General features: G+C 33.9%; 1 protein-coding gene across 1 annotated transcript in view; it reads right to left on the bottom strand.

The window, feature by feature from the left end:
- PIK3C3 (phosphatidylinositol 3-kinase catalytic subunit type 3) overlaps positions 1-18,243 on the bottom strand; it is a 179,252-nt gene that overhangs the window by 122,387 nt on the left and 38,622 nt on the right. The window contains exons 10-13 of the mRNA XM_031946013.1: positions 13,264-13,449; positions 4,879-5,033; positions 3,753-3,843; positions 387-454 (exon numbers count right to left, since the gene is read on the bottom strand). Coding sequence (XP_031801873.1) covers positions 387-454; positions 3,753-3,843; positions 4,879-5,033; positions 13,264-13,449 — 500 coding nt within the window. The remainder of the gene's footprint in view (positions 1-386; positions 455-3,752; positions 3,844-4,878; positions 5,034-13,263; positions 13,450-18,243) is intronic.

Raw genomic sequence — 18,243 nt, forward strand, 5'->3', positions numbered from 1 at the left:
CAAGGTCATACAGCCAGGAAGCGTGTCTGAACTCAGGTCCTCCTGACTTCAGAGCTGGCGCTCTATCCACTACACCACTTAGCTGGCCCAATGCCACATCTTTTAAAAGAAGGAAACCTAACTGCAGAAAAGAAATATATGAACTACACTGCCAATTCTTTAATTGTGTCTACATTCTGAAAAGTGAGGGATAAAGGGTAAAACTAGACATATCTTTATGCCCACAGGTAGCATATGGTTTTCAATGACTGCATACATTTTTTTCCTTTTGAGATTGCACAATTCACTTGATAGTACATGTATTACAGGTATATTTTATATGGGAAAAAATATGACCCTGAGAAGTCAATGAACACAAATGAATACAATGAACTTATTTCACATACCAATATAAATAGTTCGCCAGTGTAGAATTTTTGCAGGCTCTTGATATCAAGAAAGTGCAGAGATCTTGCTGAAAGAAATAAAAAGAAAAATATAATTTCATATTGCCATTTATTTATTGCTACTATTTGGGAAATTAAAGAGATATTCCATGTTTACCTAGTAGTTCTCCTTTATAGTTCTGACAGTACATTATAAAAACTTTACCGTTAATAAAGAATGAATCCAACTATTCAAGAGGACCATATTTTAAATATCCAGGCAAAACAAATAAATGTATTCTTTGATCAAATGCAGAAACACAGTCTAATAGTTAATTTACTTTGTTTCAAAGGCCAATTCAAATTACCTTTAAGCATAAATTTCTATCTAGAAACAGTAACAACATAGTTGAGACAGTAAACTACAAATGGAATAATCCTGAGTTTACAGAGAACTTTAATGGATTTATGTGAACTTTATTAAAGGCACATGTTGTTCACATTACATTTTACAACTTTGAGCCATATTTTTATAAACACAGGAATCTATCCATGCATAATGAAAGAATTTTATGCCAGAAAACTACCACAAATTGCTTATTTATAATATACATCTACAAATGCATGTATTTATATACAATTTAGATAAAGTAAAACATACTTGTGAAATATTAGAGAATAAGACTGTATAATTTTCTTAATGGTCTCACAGTAAAGAGAAAAAACTGCAAACAAATGAAATTTCTGGAAGAGTATGGAATAGAATTGCTTATTTAATAATCCATTTGTAAGTGTTATTTTCTGACAAAACTCCAATCAACTCCCATCTGTTTTACAAACACACATGCAAACACACTCACACACACACATATACTCTCATGTCCTTTCAATCAACAGCTATCATTTACCAGTAAAATCATGGTTTTCTTCTTTGTTAAATATTGAAATAAACTGAAGGAAAATTGTAATTATGATTGGATCCTCTGTAATTGGAGTTCTTTCAAAAAGTTATATGAAGTACCTTTTATATGACAAATAGGTTAATACTGTCAATCAACAAATCTTTATTAATCATTTAATAAAGTGCCAGACATTATGATAAATGCTGGGGATATATAAAGGACACAGCTCCTGAATTCAAGGAACTCACATTCAAATGGGAGAGACAGGGAAAAAACAATATCCTAACAAGATATACATACTATACATAGAAGGTAATTTTACAGGAAAGATATTTCTTGCAGAAACTGATTTGACAAGTTGAGTCTTAAAGGAAGCCAGAAGTTGAAGTTGAAGGAGAATATTACAGCCATAGGTTATACCAGTGAAAAAGCCCAGAATCTAGAGAAAGTATTTCATTTGCAAGAACCACTAAAACCTGGATCCTTAGATCACAGAATACTTGGAGGGAATAAAGGGAAGACTAAGAAGACTGGAAAAGGTACAAAGGGACTAGAGCATGAAGGCTTTTAAAGGTCAAAGATATGTTTTGTGTATAAAGAAAATGTAAGAAGCATTGCTCCAATGGCCACACAATAAAATTTTTCCAAAGATGCCAAAATGATTATTTTATAAAAATTTCTTATAACATCTAATTGGAACTTGGGAGTATAATCAGCTTTTAATTACTAAAGTATATGGCTTTTTCTCTGTTTTTATCCTTCCAAATGACCCTAAAAGAAGAACAGGTACAATAAAAGATACTATGGAGAACTTAGTATTTTCACATGTGAAAAATACTAAGTTCTCCATAGTATCTTTTCAATAAGGAGGAAGAGATGGGCAGAAGGAGAAAGATCTAAAACAAACTTAAAAAGTGATTATTAATTTTTTCATGGAATTGGGAAAGATTTAAAGAAATAAGTACAAATTATTTTTTTTATACTGAGTTCTGGTTTACACATAATGAATTTAATACATTAATGGCATATCTAAAAGTAGGTATCTATAAAACAGTTAATGATGTTGGACTGGAGTTCTTAAAAAAGATTAGTGCTAGATACGTGCTGCAGAGCATCACTAAGAAACAAAAAATGTAAAAAAGAAAAGAGCAATTCAGTTCATAAATAAATTCGGTTCAGAACTCTGAAGGACAACCATTATAAAGGAATAGATGACTAATGATACTTCAGTTTAGGAAAATACAGAAAAGGAGGAATGAGGGTTAGAAGGAAAACCAGGAGAGAGCAGAAAATGACCAACATACATGCTAATTTCACCTAGAACAATTTAATATCAAATTATTTTTTGGTCTAAAAACAGCCACTTTAACATGCCATTCCTTATACAAGATTTGGAATTTAAAGAATACTTGACTTTAAGTGATTTTCAAGATAATCTACAAAAATCATTTTATAAATATTTAAGTATAGTACTAATAAGATAAAAAAAAAAAATCAAACCATCATTTGTAAACAGTTTCAAAGACAGTCTGAATTCCAACTAAGAAGACCAGGAATCATCTTTGATATAATCCTAGTAATTCAGTAAAAATTACTCCTTCCTTAAACAATGTATCAGCGTCAGCCCCAAGATTGAAGATTAAGACTAAGACTGAAAACATAAGAATAATAGCAGAGCAATATATTAAGTTTTTTATATTGATAGCCGGCATTTATTGTCATTTTTACTACAATTATTTCAAAAATCAAAGTTTGAGATTCATTTCAGCCTAAAGGTAGTAAGGAAATAGGTACATTAGTCAGTGGTTCTTAGGTCACTTTGGAAGAGATTCTACAATATATAAAGTACTTCCAAATATGTATGCTCAACAACTATTACTGGGCAATGGCAATTGCTATAACAATTGGGATTCAATGAAAAAATAGTTTATTGTCTTGGTAATTATCTTTGTGTTCCCAACATAACGCTTTGAACATAGTAGGTACTTAATACATATTTAATGAACTAAACAGCCTACAAAAATTAGCTTATCTATTTAATAGGAAGGACCTGGCCCAAAATTCAGTATGAGCTATACAAAGCTGCCATTTATTGTAGTTACTATAATTCCAAAGTCACAGTTCTCTATAATGTAATCACAGAACACTGACAACAATTACAGTAATATTCACGAATACCTTATATTAAATATCTTGGCTTTTCTTAATAAAATATTTATATCCAGTTCATTTGTACATTGCTTATGAATCCATTTATATGCCCAAGACTCCAGGAAAATGCTTTATGTTAAGGTCTCTCTGGCAATTTATGGTGATGGGAAAAGTCATAAGAATGTATCATAAAACAAGTTAATTAACGAACTTGTAATATTTAGTTTATTAATCAAAACCAGTGTCGTAAGGACCAACATTAAAACATATATCTATTAAGAACCTCTTAACACAACATCCTCCTACAAGAAGCTATAAACTCTCTTAATCTCACCTCCAGATTTTCACCATCTGCAGATTCTTTTGTTTTTGATGCAGGGGGAGGAGAAGACACTGGAGGAAGAGGACTAGTTATGATCTGAGAACTAAAAACAACACAAAACAAAAAAAGTTATAAACTTAATATATAAATAAGAGTTCTGCTGAGTAATTTAGCATATAACAAATTTTGTCTATAAGAGGAATTCATTTTTATAGAATTAATCCTTTCAGCTTAGAGATTCTATTCATTTTCAAAACTTAAATATAATGCTAATATGATATTATAATAATTATATCATAATAATCTAATAACAATGCTATGAGGCAGACTATATTGAGAGATGTAAAGATCTTAAAAGAGTAGAGGATAAAAAAAAGAAGACATATAGGGAAAATAAATCTCTTGAGATATTTACAAATCCCTTCCCTATCACTCTCTCAAAAAATATTAAAAAATGAACATTCCTAAGGTTTTCCAGTCCTCTTTTAATTCAAATACAGAAGACATCACAACTACGAAGAAAAATATAAAATATTCAATTAAACAAAAATTTATTGGCTGTCTACTGCATACCAGGCACTGGGAACTCAAAGCCAAAAACAAAACAATTCTTTTCCCTTAAGAAGCTTACATTCTACAGATAAAAAAGTCAACAGTGCAGAAAAAAAGAATACTAGAATAGCAATTAGGAGCTCTGGGTTCTAACCCTCTCACTGCCATTATCTACATGTGTAATGCTGGGCAAGGAACTTACTTCACTTTCTGGGGGCCAGAGTTTGTTTGTTTTTTTTAAATCAATAAAATGCTTCTATGAATTCAAAATATCCTAAAATATGATCTCCTATAATGGAAGAAACTTCAAAGGAGAAAAGAAAATATATTCGCCTGCCTAGCTGCCAACACAAAATCTTAATGAAACTGTACAAACATAATGTACATTTTCATTTATTCTTCTAACAGCAAGGCCTAAAAAGACTTAGTAATTAGTTCACTGCTGATATATTCATAACATACTAATAACATTTTAAACACCAAACACAGATTAGGCACATTTGAGGGGAAAGACAGAACAAACACAAAGTATAACAATAAAATGTGATGAGTTTTAAAATGTAATTTTGTTCCTGAAAATATATACCTATCTATTTCTGCAGTGCTTGTTCCAGAACTTGATACACTCTCTGATACAGATCCTTGACACTCTTTCTTATTTGGTTCCAATCCATTCTTTATGTCATCAAAGTTTTCATACTTGAGGGCCTGAACCAACTGCAACAAGTACATCAATAAATCCTAGGAAATATGGAGAAAGAAAAAAAAAAAACTTTAGCAGAAGTTTTCACAAAGATCATGATGATTTAACTTCTCTATATCTAAAGCTGTAACAATGTTTTAAATCTTTCTGAGGAGAAAGAAGAAAAAGCTGTATTAATTACCAATTTAAGAAATCTGGGATGGATGTTAATTAGTCAGATATTAGTTAAGACCCAATTAGATAATCTTGTGTCCCTTCACAATACCATACAAATAAAATCTAACAGCAGCCTTAAACATTCAAAGCATCTCTCACTCCTTTTTCTGCTCGAAGACAAAACCCTAATTTATCAAAATGCCACTTTTGGGGAATTGAGACAGACAGGTGACCACAAGAGCCGGGGGAACAATGGACATTTTAATATGTTCGTGGCCAATGCAACAATTTTTTTTTCCTGTTAGCTTCCAAGACAGTCTGAATGAAATAGCCCTAAGCAGCCACAAAGTATATTAAAAAAAAAAAAAAAATCCTCGTGATGACTAACAGGTAAATTAGGACAGAAAAAAAAGTCAACAAAGTGGCCAGGGGAAAGAGCACTTCAAGCATGGGGATAGTTAGTGTGCAAAGGCAGAGTCAGAAGTTGACATGTCACAGGTGAGTACCATTAAGCAGGCCCATGAAGCCAAATCATAAAATACATAAAAGGAAGGTAAGTATAAGATGACTAGAAAATTAGAAAAAGACCAAGTTTTTAAATGTAAAACAAAGATCTTTATGTTTGATCCTTGAGGCAAAAAAGAAGCCACTTGGGGTTACTGCGTTTTAGGGGAGCTTTAGAAAAATCACTCTGGCAGATTAATAATGAATCGATTAGAATGAGCAAGAATGACTTGAAGTAAAAAGACTATGAGAAAATTATGGGACTAATCTAGGAAAGAGTCAGTGATATGGGCCTGCCCTAAGCTTATGGCTGTATGGATAGAGAGAAGGGGACACATAAAAGAGATGTTGTAAAGGAAATAAAAATGACATGACTGGACAATACAGTATGGTATAGTTTGCAAGTCCAGATTACAAAAATATTGGCGGCCCGGTTAGTAACACAAAAACTGGAAAGAAAACAGGTCTAATGTTGGGAAGACCCGAGTTCAAATCTGGCCTCAAACACTAGCTCTGTGACCCAGGTAAGTCACTTAACCCCGAAAGCCTCAGTTTCTTCATCTGTAAAATGATCTATAGAAGGAAGTAGCAAAGGAAATAGCAAGCTACTCCAGTAACTCTGCCAAGAAAAGCCCAAATGGAGTCACATGGAATCAGACATGACTGAAATGACTGAACAAAATTAACAAATGAATTCCATTATGAAATTTAAAATTTGAAATGCCTATGACGACAACTGACTCAAGGTATCTGAAGACTGGTTGGAAATGAGGGACTAAAATTCTACAGACTTGTATAGATATGGAAATTACTTTCACAGAAGTAATTGTATTGATGGGAACTGATGATATCACCAACTGAAATACTGTAAAGAGAGAAGAAAACCAATGGAGGTTTGGGAGACATCCAGATTTAGAGAACTTGATCTAAATAACAAGAAGAAAGGAAACTGAAAAAACTTAGATAGGTAAAGAAGACAATCAAGAGATAGAACAGGGTCTTGAAAACCTACAGAGCAATGAGTATCCAACATAAAACAATGAATAATACTTAGTATCAAATTTTATATCTATATCTCCATTATAATTTTGGAGAGAACAATTACATTGAATGATAAAGTCAAAAGCCACATGCTAAAAGAATTAGAAGATAATGGACAACAAACATTTGGCAGCAGAGAATTGTCCAAGATATGGAAAGAGACAGAACATTAAAGAAAATGATGAAAGAGGGAGCAATCTGCAGATGACAGGAGGCAATGTCAGCAATAATGCACAGGAGAGTTGACCATAGCAAGGTAACCTCTTCATCAGAGATCACTGAGAGAAGAAATAATGGGGAAAGATGTTTGAATGAGATGAGGAGGGACAAAAAAAAAGGTCACTTGGCAAATCATCTTTTTTTTTCAATGAAGTGTGAGCAAAGTTCTCAGCTGAAAGAGTAAGGATATGGAGTGCTATGAGAGGCCTGAGGGATAAAAAGCATTCAAACAGCTGCTATGGTGAATGACATATTGAATCAATTAAGGAAATATAAAAGGACTACATTGGTGCACATAAGCCCAAATGAAACTATATAACAAATCTGAGTTGCTCCAATCAGCACTATTTTAAGATTTTATGCAGTTTTGTTCAATAATTAGGAACTAGTTACTGTAACTAGGAACCAAAGTAAATTATGGAAGTTATCTAGGGTTGGAGTCTGGTAAAGCATTCTGATAACAGAATAGGGATTTAAAGGCAGAAGACAGTATAGAATTGTACTAGTTTAATGATGGGTATAAATGTGAAAAAAATAGTACAGCCAGAGTAAGAGCAAAAGAACTAAGATTAATACAAATGAAAATTGTGGTTAAAAATATGGATAAAGAACTAGGGAAGATATGATGAGGCATAAAGAAAGGCAAAATGATAAAAAGTTTATGATTACATACAAAAATTGTGGAATTCATGACATAAAAGTTGTAAGAAATGTCAAGAGGCTATCTGTGAATATAGCTGAAGTGGAATAATGGGGTAGAGGTCATGAGAACTAAGCAGACTGAAAAACTAGGAAGTTAGCATTTGAGGAACCATCAATATTTATGCTGAAGTTCACAAGTATGAGGGCAGGAGTTGGGGGAGAGAGGAAATCTCCAAGTCAGACATTAAACTAATTCAGAAGCAGGGAGAATGCCCTGGGGATTCCAGATAGCTGCTATTAGGATCTGCACTGAGTGATAAATTTAGATTGATTGAACTTCAAAGGAGGAAAATTTGAAGAATAAGTGAGAGTTGGGAGAAACTAAAAGTGGTATTAAGAAGCAAGGAACATTCCAACTCTCCCAACCCAACCAGGATTTGAGGGAAGAAGAGGGTGTGAGCAAGTAGTACAGTAAAAGTGGCCAGGGATACAGTATTGTCAGTAGGGAGCCAGGTTTCAGTGAGTGCCAAAAAAGGGAAAGAGTAAGGGTAAAGGTATAAATTTTGGACATTGGGAGGGTACCAAGAGGCTGCACTGAGAGCATAAGAGTAAGGATATAAGCAGTTATAGTTGAGTAATGGGGATTGTATACTGGGGCAGTCAGGAGTTTGGAAGCATTGGGATACGGAAAGCATGGAAGAAAGTATGCTAACATCTAACAAATCATTCCAAGCTCAAGGTTTTACAAACCTTAAAATTCTACATAAGTATTAGTCATAATCATTCCAAAAATTCTGAAATCTCACTGATTTGAATATTCCCTCTATAGTACAAACCACAACTAATCTATACCTTTTAACTCAGTGCAGTTATTGTCCATGTTCCTCAATAGGTTCTGCACAGAACCTGCACAGAGATCATTATATACCTCAACAATGATACTGTATAAGGATGTATTCTGATGGAATTAGATTTCTTCAACAAAGACAAGATCTAACTTAGTTTCAATTGATCAAGGATGGATAGAAGCAGCTACACCCAAAGAAAGAACACTAGGAAATGAATGTAAACTACTTGCATTTTTGTTCTTATTCCCGGGTTATTTATACCTTCTAAATCCAATTCTCCCTGAGCAACAAGAGAACTATTCAGTTCTGCACACATATATTGTATCCAAGATCTACTGTAACCTATTTAACATGTATAGGACTGCTTGCCATCTGGGGGAGAGGGTGGAGGGAGGGAGGGGAAAAAATCGGAACAGAAGTGAGTGCAAGGGATAATGTTGTAAAAAATTACCCTGGCATGGGTTCTGTCAATAAAAAGTTATTAAAAAATAAATTAAAAAAAAAATAGGTTCTGCACAAAGAACCTAAACCCCAAGCCTTCAATTAGATCTTTTGGACATTTCAAAGGTAGCAATCAAGCTGTGAACCTGTTACTTCTGGCTTACATGATCCTAGGTCTTCTCTATTACAAGACTAGTATATATCACACTGTATCTCCAGAGTACAGGAATATATCAAATTCCAACTTACAAGCTTGAATATTAAAGTGCCATTTTTTTAGTATTATTTTAAATTATAAAGGAAGACAAAAGCAGCTTTAAAAATTGAAAACAACTGGATAACTAATTACCTGTAACATTTACAGTTCTCAATAAATGTGTAGGATTCACATTACTAGTAAAAAGTTCATCTCATAATACTAAACTTATCTACACATTTAATAGGAATTATTATTCTTCTTTGGTCAGCTTTACTGATAGTATATATTACTTTTAAACATACTACAAACTTTTCTGTTAAATATATGATCTGGTATTTGGCATCTTAATTTAAGATGAAATTCAAAACAAATGCATTATTAAGTTCTATAGGAAAATAAATAATTCATTAGAGCAACCACCTTCTCAATTTAAGTCCTTTGTTGCCATATCATTTTTACATTCTATTTGGACAATCTATGTCTAAAGTACACTCTCCTTCACTTATATGAAAACTTTTGTTAACTATAATAATAATTGAAGATTCAGACCTTCCCATTACATAGTTCAATTTGGGAAAAAAATTGTTTCTTTAAGCATGAAGGTCAGTCATTAAAATATTGGATTTCAATCTCAATATAACTAGAAATCTCCCTAAGAGCTTTAAAATCATCTATAAGTAACAACCATAAAAATCTTCCAGGAATGAATCAAGTGTATCAAAACCATCTTAAAATAGCAGTATGTGTATATATACCTTAGCTAACACAATAGCATTTATAACGAATTTATAGATGACATAAATCTGAACAGACAATTCACATAAGAGATGATGATAAATATTTCAAAACGATCACAAAATACTGGAAAATGTGCCATGGTAGAAAAAGCACCAGTCCTACAACTAAAAGAGCAGGTCTTCGGTTACAGCTAGACTTGTATTTTGCTACAAGATTATAGGCAAGTCTTTTAATCTGTCCTTTTATAGAATAAGGATAAAAATACATGCATTCACTACAAGGTTTTTGAGAGAAAAGTGACTTATAAATTCTAAAGTATGCTATAGGCATGAATTATCTGTTTAATATCAGGACTTTCCAGACTGTTAATGAAACTTATATAAGGCTATTAGATTGTATGTGTATGTATACTATGCTTATAGTATCATAAATTTATAAAGATTTTTCCCTGAACATTTTTTCAGTGGGGGAATGTGAGCCACATTTCATCTCTTGAACTTAAGAGAAGTGGAACCCAATATGTGAAAAAAGATTACTAATGCCTGGAAACAATGATTTCAGAAAAGTATGAGAAGAGGAATGTTGGTTTCAGAGGAAAAAAAAGGACTAGGGTCTGTCCCAAAGTTAATGTCGGATAATCACAGATCAGTCTCAAATCTGTTGTCCTGTTGCTATTCAGTCCTGTGTAACTCGGCATGGTCTTTGGTCTTGGGAAGTTTTCTTGGCAAATATACTAGAGTGGTTGACCACTTCTTTTTCCAATGTCTCCATTTCACAGATGAGGAACTGAGGCCAACGGGGATTAAATGACTGGCTCTGGTCACAGAGCTAGTAATTGTCTTGAAGCTGAATTTAAACTATGGTCATTCTGACTCCAGACCTGGTGTTCTATCCACTGCACTGCCTGCCTGCCCCAGGGTCAAAACTACAGACTTCTTAAAAAGAAATGAGACTTATGGCAATGAAATTCATCATCTTTTCCTGAACAAGATCTGGGGGTTTTGGAAGAGAGTAAGCATGACTGGGATGCAACACCATAATGTGGCAGTTTTAAAAATTACTACATCTTTCGACTGCACTAAGAGAATTATAGCTTCCAAAAATAAGAGCTGATAAGTTCTTGGCTCAGAACACATTTCAGTTATTATGCTGTTTCATATTCCACATTTTAAGAAGAATACTAAATAAAAGAGGACAGAAATAGAATTGAGTGGCCTTAGATTCCTACCATATGAGGATCTGCTGAAAAAAGCATGCATGTTTAATGTAGGAAAAAAAAAAAGAAAAGAAAAAGACTCAGACAGATCAAGAAAGGTATTCTGAAGTTTCTGAAGTGGTATCAGGAGAAAGAAGGATTAGATATTTCTATGGCTCTAGAGGGCAGAACTAAGAAGATTTGGAGATCACAAAATATTGTGATTTAATGTCAGGAAACAAACTTCCTAGCAAACCAATAATGTAATGGGTTACTACCTCAGGAAGCAGTGAAGCCCCCATCATTAGAAGTCTTACATAACATGTTAGAGATTACTTTACTGGGCTATATTACCAACTCTAAAATGCTATTTAATTCTGTATGAGTTTTAGAATGTGAATGAAGTTATCTATCATGTCAGTTCTACACTGTAAATTTGGAAGGTTGTGACAGTTTTTGTTTTTAATTGTATTTAAGTCATGGCTAAAATTTGAGGGAAGTAGGTGGCACCTATGTACAATGAACAATGGTGATTACAAGCGAAATTCACATCTAAGCCTTCAAGCCAAACTGGAAATTATCAGCAGATAAAGACGAGTGACAACAGTAGAAAGATAGGAAACATTGTCATCTTGCCTTACTTCTACCACCTCCATCACAGTCTCTATAAGTTCAATAATACAGATCCAGTACATCAAAACAGAAGCATAGAATTTCAAACTTCTATGGTAACTCAGAGGCTACACAGTCCAATTTATACAATTTGTATCTCAGAAATAAATCTTCTCTACAAACAAAACACTTAAATGTAGTCAAGTTTTTGCTTGAAGACATCTAGTTGGATGGAAAGAGAGGACGCCTACCTTCTAAGTTAGTATATTCTCTCTTCTGATAGCTCTACTTATTGGGAAGTGTTCCCTTACAGTGACCTTAACTGCATATTTCACACTCTGGTCCTAATTCTCTCTTCTGGAGTAAGCATGAAAATGGCTAATTTCTCACTTGAGTATTCCTCAAATACTGAAAGAGAACTATTATGTGTTTCCTTTGTAAGATTAAACTAAGCTATTCAATTAATAGTTTTTGTATTCAATTGTTCCAGTTATGTCTAACTCTGTGACCCCACACCCCATATGTGACCCAAGTTTTCTTGGCAAAGATACTGGAATGATTTGCCATCTCCTTCTCCAACTCATTTTACAGATGAGGAAACCAAAGCAACTAGGGTTAAGTGACTTGCCCAGGGTCACAAGGATACTAAGAAAAAGCTAATGTTTCCCCAATGGGCTAAGACAGCATAACCTCCTAAAAGCTATTTCCCTAAAGAAAAGACATCTGAAGAATATCAAACAAACAAAGCATTCATTTTACTTTACCCAAGAAATCCCAATAGGCTAGGAAAGCTCTAGGAACATAGTCATACTGGAAAAACAGAGAGAAGAATTGCTGAGGAAGTCAATATTACTGAAAACTCCTAAAATTTGAAAGCTATCAATGACCTGTGTAAACGGAAGAGACAATCTTTCCCCAGTGGCCTTGTAATCTACATAAATAGCAATCATAAAGTTTGATGTCTTTGCTTTCCAGAAGGATTTAGAACTACTTTCTGGAAACCTACACATATACATAATGGTGAGCTACTGTAAGTTTAAAGAGGCAAGGGGGCGGGGGCGGGAGGGAGGGGAAGGGGAAAAGGAAGGGGAAGGGGGGAGAAGTTGTAAGCAGCATGGCCAACCAGTTCTATGCTGTGAAGACCCTGGAGGCTTTTCAAGGCTACAACTAAATGTGGCCTGTTGTATTCTGACTGATGGAGGGGACCTGAATTATTCCCTAACTGGTGCTACATTAAACCATTTTTCATTAGAATTCTTTTTTCCAGACAGTACAGTACAAGTTGTGCTGCCAGGTAAATGTCCTGGGAGGAATTGTCATGTCAGATAACAGTTCAGGGAATAAATTTTCATTTCACTGAAGAGTCCTTGGAGGAATATTTTAATTTACTTCTGATGGCACCTCCCTACCCCAGTTCAACATACATCCTGCTGAATCTCTATCTCTCCTGCTAAATCTCTGTCTCCCTCCGTCTCTCTTTTCCCCCTCTCTCCCTAGTTTGCTGTCTCTCTTTTCACTCTCATTTCCTCTCTCTTCCTCTCTCTTTTCTTCTCAGCATCATTCTCTTCCCTCTCTGCCTCCTTCTTGGTGTCTGTTCCCTCTTCCTTTCTCTGCCAACCCCAAACATATTAGTTTCTAGGAAGGTATACCAAGAAAACAGAAGTAAACTATACCTCATCATCTGCTTGCTGCAATCGAGCAACAGCATAGCGCCTCACTGTTGGATTAGTGAAATGTGAAGATAACAGCTCCAAGGAATCTTCCACATCCATTGGCTTCCATTTTCCCAGTAGTTCTAATGCCTGTTTGGCCTCCTGAGGAAGATCCCAGTTGACACACTTTAAGAACTTTGTCAAAGCCTAAAACAAAAACAAACAAAAATAGACACAAAACCAAAAATTGTTAAGGCTAGCAACAATCATTTCCCAGAACCATGAAACATCATGACAGCCTGCAGACTCTAGACTAATTAACTCATTTGATTCCCTACACTTTGCCCCTACCTAATAAGCATATCTGTTTCTAATCAACTGCATGAATGTGAATATGCCTAGATTTTGTATCTAAATATAAAACTAGGCATTCAAATAATGATGTTAAGAGAATATAAACATATATGTATATATATATACACACACACATATACACATATATACATCTTCATTTGAAAGCATAAAAATAATATTAAAGTAAAGATAGTAGTAAGCATCTTAGAACTTAATTTTTGATTCATCCTTAAGACAGGTAATAAACACTCAGCAAGATCACTGGAAGTATATAGTACCTTATAATATCATTGGTAGTATAGTTGTTTAGCATTTTTAGACCCAATATTCTCTGATGACTTATCTTACACTTCAATCCAATTCACTCACATGTCATGGCCTTATCTCCCTGTTGCCATGGTCTGTTCTGAGAAGAAAAGACAAATGACATCTCTGTGAGGAAGAGTAAGAGCTGTCCTGTTGGGAACAGAACAGGCCAGCCGGGCAGTATAGCTCCTTTTTTTTCTTCTTTAGTTTTCTTTCCTTTTGCCCACACAGGGTAACATAAATTTAGCTGTGGGTGCTTTGCCCAAAAGAATGTAAATTTTCACAAGATATCTTGGGGTTATTGGGCTAGGCCCAAATCATTCTGGCCTTCATTAATTGACCAACAATAGGTTCCAGGCCAAGATTCACTTGGTCATTGTTTGGGCCCAGATTGACTGGAATGAATGTAAATAGAAATTATGTTTAGGCCAGAAACCTTGAGGGATTTCTCCTCCTGCTGTTATAAAAATTGTTTTTAAACTTTTTTTTTTTTTGACTAGGTAAAAGAGGCCATTTTCTGCCTCCTTTCTTACCCAGGCTTAATCACCGATTGGGTTCAGCCTCTGTCAAAATGAGACCTATTAAAGACTTTAACTTAAAGAGGCCAAGATTTCTCAATCCATCCAAAAACATTTCCATTTCTACTGATTCTGATTCTATCTTGCCAATGGATCCAGATGGCTCCCAAGAAGAAAGTGAGACTGGTGACTTTCCATATTACTCTACTTCAGTTTACCTGCATGTCATGGCTCTGTGATGCTATGGTCTTTTTAAAGAATGAAGAACAATTGGCATTTTACATAACATCTAATCTCTGAGTTAGAAGAGACCCATCTAGTTTAACTCATACCTGAAAATCAATTTCCTCTATAATGTACCTAAGTAGTCATCAAATCTTTGCTTTAAGACCCCACAAGGTAAAGAGCCCCATTTGTGGGCAATTTTAATTGTTCAGTTGCCCCTTAGAGTAAATTTAAATTCCTCATTATGCAATTTCCAACCAATAGTCTTTATTTGCCCTCCAGGTTCAAGAAGAACAAATCTCACCCATCTCGATGTATCATAACCCCAGAAATCTTTTTTTTTGGGTTAAATATACCCTGATTTTCTTCAACTGATCATCTTCTTTCTGGGCTCAGGGCTATACTCTGTAATCTTATTACTTCTTTAGCAAATTATCTCTTCATTGTTACCTCAACATGATTTCCAAGATTACTTCTCAAATAGTCATTTGTGTCTTCTCCCTTTTACCAATGCTTGATTATCAGAAAACAAATGTATAGGTTTCTAAAAATCTGAAATATAAAAAACTAAGCTCCCAGCCAATTATTCCCATTTCCCAAACCCACTTTCCTCTATTACTCTAGGTTTGCAACACTGGAGTTACTTATGCTTATCCTTTCATTATAAATCTACATAAATTCCTATCAATTCTTTGGGATCTCTCTATCATTTAATATGCACATTTCCATTGCTAGATCAAGCCCCTGTTATCTCCTACAGCATTATTTGAATCACTCCCTAAATATTCTCCCTGACTAAAGATTATATTAGCTATACAAGGGTTCAATAAATGCAGCCAATTGATACTCAATGCATGCATTTTCATTTCCAAAATGCATTCCTAAGATGGACATGAATGCAAAACAATGCTTCATAAATATCTAGAGCAAATATTCCCTCATTTCATAGAAAGTCAAGTTTTAATAGAAATAACAGTTTTCTGTACTTATTTTAAATAAATCCTTCACAGACCAACATCTTTAAATCAATAACTAAAGATGCATAAATCCAGATTTATTAACAAGATATATAGTGCTTTGTCGGCAAAGAGTTCAAGGCACTACTGTACACAGAACTTTACTTATGTTAAATTTCATAAATGTAAACAGAAAAGACAAGGGAAGAAGACAGATAAGCAAAAGGGAAAGATATATGAACTAGAGAACAACTGAAATTTATGAAAAAATATTAATAATAAATCCCTAAACTTTAGCTTTCCTGGGTTTCCAGCACAGGGCAAAATCATGATATGAGTAGGATTCAGTTTGTTTCAAGTTATACCATTGATTTAAAAAAAACAATTTTTATAACAGCAAGGCTTTTGTGGATCCCTAATTTAGGGACAGATTTCAGAGAGTCTATGAACTCAAAGGAAAAAGAAAAAAAAAAACATTTTAATTTCCTCTGCAAGCCTATATATTTATGTTGCAATTAAAAGCATCACTTGGGGGTATCTATAGTTAAGAATCCCTGAATTAGAGGGGAAAAAAATCAGTTTCTTTAGAACTATCAACTATCAGGCTTGAAATGTTAACCTATGCAGTTTATAATATCATGGTGTTTTGTAAGGAGTAGACCTTAATGAATATTTGTTTCCTTGACTGTGTTTATTAATTTCTTATTCTCTTCCTCAGAAAGATCCTCTATATTTCTCATCAATTACCCACTCCATAATAATAATGTTCCAACAGTGATTAACAAAATAAGCTCCAGTTAGTTACTACTTCCAAAATGCACATGGAAGTAATCCACTTAGATGTTTAACAACTTTACAATATGACATTGAAAACCCTTTACAATATAGTTGCAGCCTACCTTTCTAAACTATTCTTATTATTTGCCTTCATGATGTAATAATATAACTGAACTACTGGCTATTCCACAAACTCAGTATTACATCTCCTGACTCCAGGACTTTGCATAGCCTCTTTCTCACACCTGAAATGTACTCCTTCCTGATTGTCACCTCTTGAAATCCTTAATTTCCTTCAAGATTCACTTCAGGGATAATGGCTCTAGAGTCAGGAAGATCCGAGTTCAAATCCACACTTAGATACTTACTAGCTGTGTGATCTTAGGCGAAGTCATTTAACCCCCCCAAAAAAGATTCACTTTAGGCAATCTCTCCCGTAAAGAGCCTTATTTGAACTCTCCAGTTGTAAGAGCTTTCTACTTCTTCCGCAGTCTCTGGCATAAAAAGGAATTGGTGAACTGAACTGAGTACCTCATATTAAACATACCTCCAAATGACCTCTCTCTGTTTCCCACCTCTACCGTTCATTATGAGGACATTTATTCATTGACCTCTAGTCATACCTCCTTGGGAAAAAAAATCACCCAAACCAGATCATTCCAAAAGCATCCAATACAAAACTAAGAACCTCCCCTCTGAAAAAAGGCTCCTATAAATTGAAGTCTACTGCCTATATAATCCAACTCAAAAGCAGATGACTATAACAAAGTTTGCCTGTGTATTTAAAACAGGAAAAAGTGATGTTTATCAACTAGTGAAAAGTGCTAAAAGTGTAAGTTTATATAATCAGCCTCCACAGCCTATTTATGGATTTGAAGTATTTTTTAAAATACTGTCACTTACAACAAGTAATTTAAATTAAATTAAGTAATTTAAGGGCTTACTATTTGCAAGCCACTTCAGGAGTTGAGAGGATACAAAAATTCAAAAAATTTTATCCTTTTTGTCTTAAGGTCATTAGGAAGGAAAGGAAGAAAAGAAGAAGGTTCAAAGATAGGTACTTTTTTCATCAGGTAACAGTGTATCTGAATTCTTTAAAACAGTGTTGTCAAACTCAAATATAAATAGATCCCTGCCAGCAATATAGTGACTTAGAAAACCATACATTAACATTATCTATGTTCAATTGTACTTTTTTATTTTGCTAAATATTTCCCAACTATATCTTATTCTGGTTTGGGCCCCAACAGAAGTTTTACCTATAATATAACAAGAATCTGACACTTCAGTTTTAATACCTCAGTTCCCAAAGTGCTACAAAAAGAAACTGCACTTTATGGTGACAAAATCAAGAAAAGCAGATGGATCAGAACAAGATAAAAAAAAAGATCCACACCAAAAACAGCATACTATTGAAAACAGAAGGATATATTTTTTAAGATAATGGAGAATAAGATACTAAATTGGAAAAAAATCACAACAATTTGTACTCTTCATAGGGTGAGATATAAATTCCTTCCTCATCCCTATAAAATGTTTATGAGAATAATCTTTATACAATAAGAATATACATGGTGAAAATATGAAAAGCTGACAGTTTGGCTTTTGTAAGCAATTATACATTGAAAAACTCACCTTCATTTATAGAACTGACTAAAAGATTTAGGGAAAAAAAAGATTTTCATTGTTTTTAATTTTTGTTGTTAAAAAATCAAAAACAAAAAACAATCCTGAAATGAAAGGTACCTCTCATGCATATCTGAAGCATTAAAGATTTAGGTAAATAAAATTAATAGAATTTATTTAGATAAAAATTCCATTAATATTGAGACATTAAAGAGGAAGTCAAATATTAGCTTAGGGTG

The sequence above is a fragment of the Sarcophilus harrisii genome, chromosome 1 (genome assembly GCF_902635505.1).
Source record: "Sarcophilus harrisii chromosome 1, mSarHar1.11, whole genome shotgun sequence".
NCBI classification, from domain to species: Eukaryota; Metazoa; Chordata; class Mammalia; order Dasyuromorphia; family Dasyuridae; genus Sarcophilus; species Sarcophilus harrisii.